The 2,491-nt window shown below is 47.3% G+C and overlaps 1 protein-coding gene across 1 annotated transcript in view; it reads right to left on the reverse strand.

The window, feature by feature from the left end:
- CDKN3 (cyclin dependent kinase inhibitor 3) overlaps positions 1–2,489 on the reverse strand; it is a gene marked incomplete at its 5' end in the record, with an annotated part of 7,798 nt that extends 5,309 nt beyond the window's left edge. Inside the window, 2 exons of the mRNA XM_029964160.1 lie at positions 495–550; positions 2,371–2,489. Coding sequence (XP_029820020.1) covers positions 495–550; positions 2,371–2,489 — 175 coding nt within the window. The remainder of the gene's footprint in view (positions 1–494; positions 551–2,370) is intronic.
- Positions 2,490–2,491: the final 2 nt, after the last annotated feature.

A 2,491-nucleotide genomic window follows, 5' to 3' on the forward strand; every position in this document is an offset into this window, starting at 1 on the left:
ACAAGTTCTTTTTTTTTTGCAAGTAGATCCCTGGCACAGGAGGCAGTTCAAGCACCATTATCTGCTTAATGCTCTAATGTAATAGGATTAAAAGAAGAAATCTGCCCAAGGTTTTAAGCTGCTTTGGGTTTTCCAGATAAAAAGTTTTGGAAATTTTAAATCAGGGTAAAGCATAAAAAGACACAAACAAAAAAAAAATACAAGAAATAAAAGGGGTGGATAAAGATCAGTTAAGAGTTGAGTGGTCTGGTGACCACAGGAGATTCACCATGGCTGCAGTTTTGGTAGTTAAAAATACAGTGGAAGCTTGTATGTTTATTCTATACATTAAAAACATGTGATCTTACATTAAGATATTCTATGGATTTGCTTTGTTGTTTCCAGAACAATTATTCCAGTGGTAGATTACAAAATAAGTCACAGAGAATTTGGGGGTACAAGGTATTACCCCTCTTCAGCTTTCAAACATGCAAACTTCAGCGAATGCTTCTTACCTGGAAGGGAGCATAATCCCAGGAACTTGGAAGAGTAGAGAGGAGACAAAGACAACCTATCAGAAAATTAAAAATAAACATAAATCAGAAGGTGAGAGTTGGATTATTTAAATTCATAAGCATCTTGAGGGCAGGTGTCAAGAGGATGGGACCAGACCCTTTGAGCGGTGCCTGGTGACAGGACAGGGGGCAACAGGCACAAACTGATTCATGGGAGGCTCCATCTGATTATGAGGAAAAACTTTTTGGAGGGTAACAAAATCACAGAACCCCAGAATGGTTTGGGTTGGAAGGGTGTGGTGGTGCAATCCCCCCTCCTCACCCCTGACTGTGATCTGAGCAGTGCTGGTTAGGCCTTGGCCTTGCCAGCACTCAGGCTGAGCTGCTTGGAGCTCACCAGAAATCCTGTCTGTTCCCAGTGCTGTGCTGTGTGAAGAGTCCTTTGCTTTTCTAATGAACACCCCTGGAAACTTTTTGCCTGAATAACACTTTCAAAGTGTAAGAATGCAAAGTGTGGCTGAGGTGACAGGTTATCACGACTGAAACCTGCTCTCTTTTGACCCTACAAACCGTGTCCCAAAACGAGACCCGCTCAGCTCTCCTGGGCTGTGGCAACCAGAGACCCCTCCCTGAGCTGGGACACCTCTCACAGGTGGCAACTTTCATGTTTGCTATTTCCTGGGGGATCCTGACTGACAAATCCTGGGCTGACATCTCACTCCTCCGTCCTTCTCCCTTTGGGGAGAATGCAAAAACATTCCAAGTGAGTATTTCACGGAACTCGAGGGGAATTTTTCACGGGTCCCTTGTGCAGACCCTNATGCAAAAACATTCCAAGTGAGTATTTCACGGAACTCGAGGGGAATTTTTCACGGGTCCCTTGTGCAGACCCTTTGTGTCTGTGTGCATATGCTGTATAAATGTGCCAGGGACACTGCTTTCCTAAATTCTTAAGTACTTTAGGTTTATAAGTAAGTGACTGTCATAGTATAGTAAATCATATATAGATCCAAGTTAAATTGTTAATAGGTTAAGAGTTAAGTAATAAGTTAAGTGTTAAGTTAATGGTATTAAGTGTTAAGCTATAAGATATAAATTTAAGTGTTGTCAGGCCTTTGGGCTGTATTCCTTTTTGTCCTTATACCTTCTGTCCTTTTGCCTCACTTACCTACCCCTCCACAACCACAGCCTCCACAGACATGGAGTCTCTGGGCTGGTATTGACAGTGATTTTAGATTTCTGTGTGCTTTTTCTCGGTGTATTTTAACTGTTTAGTAAGTAGTAGAGTGACCCTTTCCACGAACTCTGTTGTGCCATTGCCTTTATATTAAACCTGCTTTCACTGATACCTTTGCTGGTGATTTTTTGAGCGGCCTTAAAACGCTCGTTTCGTGGCAAAGGGATTAAAACTCATCCCATTCCAATCCCTGCCATGGGCAGGGACACCTTCCACTAGCCCAGGTTGCTCCAAGCCCCGTCCAACCTGGCCTGGAACACTTCCAGGGATCCGGGGGCAGCCACAGCTTCTTTGGGCAACCTGTGCCAGGGCCTCACTGCCTTCACAGGGAAGAACAGAGCCCTGGAACTGCTCGAGGAAGATCTGGAGTCTCCATCCCTGGAGACATCGAAAACCCACCTGGGTGAGATCCTGCTCTGGGTGAACCTGCCTGAACAGGGGGATCGCACTGGGCGGGTTCCAGAGGCCCCTTCCACCGCCAGCCACTTCCACTGACAGTTCCCCGGCACCGCTTTAATCCGTTTTCAGGGACATCGCCATCCACCCACAACCCTGGCAGGTGACCAGAGCTCCTCTTTGTCACAAGAGGGATTTAACGCAATTTCCTGAGGGAAGGGACCCCCGCGGGCGGCGCCTCACCAGGAGATGTGGAGCGGGCTCGGGTCCTCCTCGGCGGCCTCGTCGTCTGAGGAGGCAAAGCCGTCGGCGGGCGCCGCGCTGGGCTGCGAGGAGAGCGAGGGGCTCACCTGGGGGCCAGGAC

Source organism: Manacus vitellinus, unplaced genomic scaffold (assembly GCF_001715985.3).
Source record: "Manacus vitellinus isolate BGI_N305 unplaced genomic scaffold, ASM171598v3 scaffold_6_pilon, whole genome shotgun sequence".
NCBI classification, from domain to species: domain Eukaryota; kingdom Metazoa; phylum Chordata; class Aves; order Passeriformes; family Pipridae; genus Manacus; species Manacus vitellinus.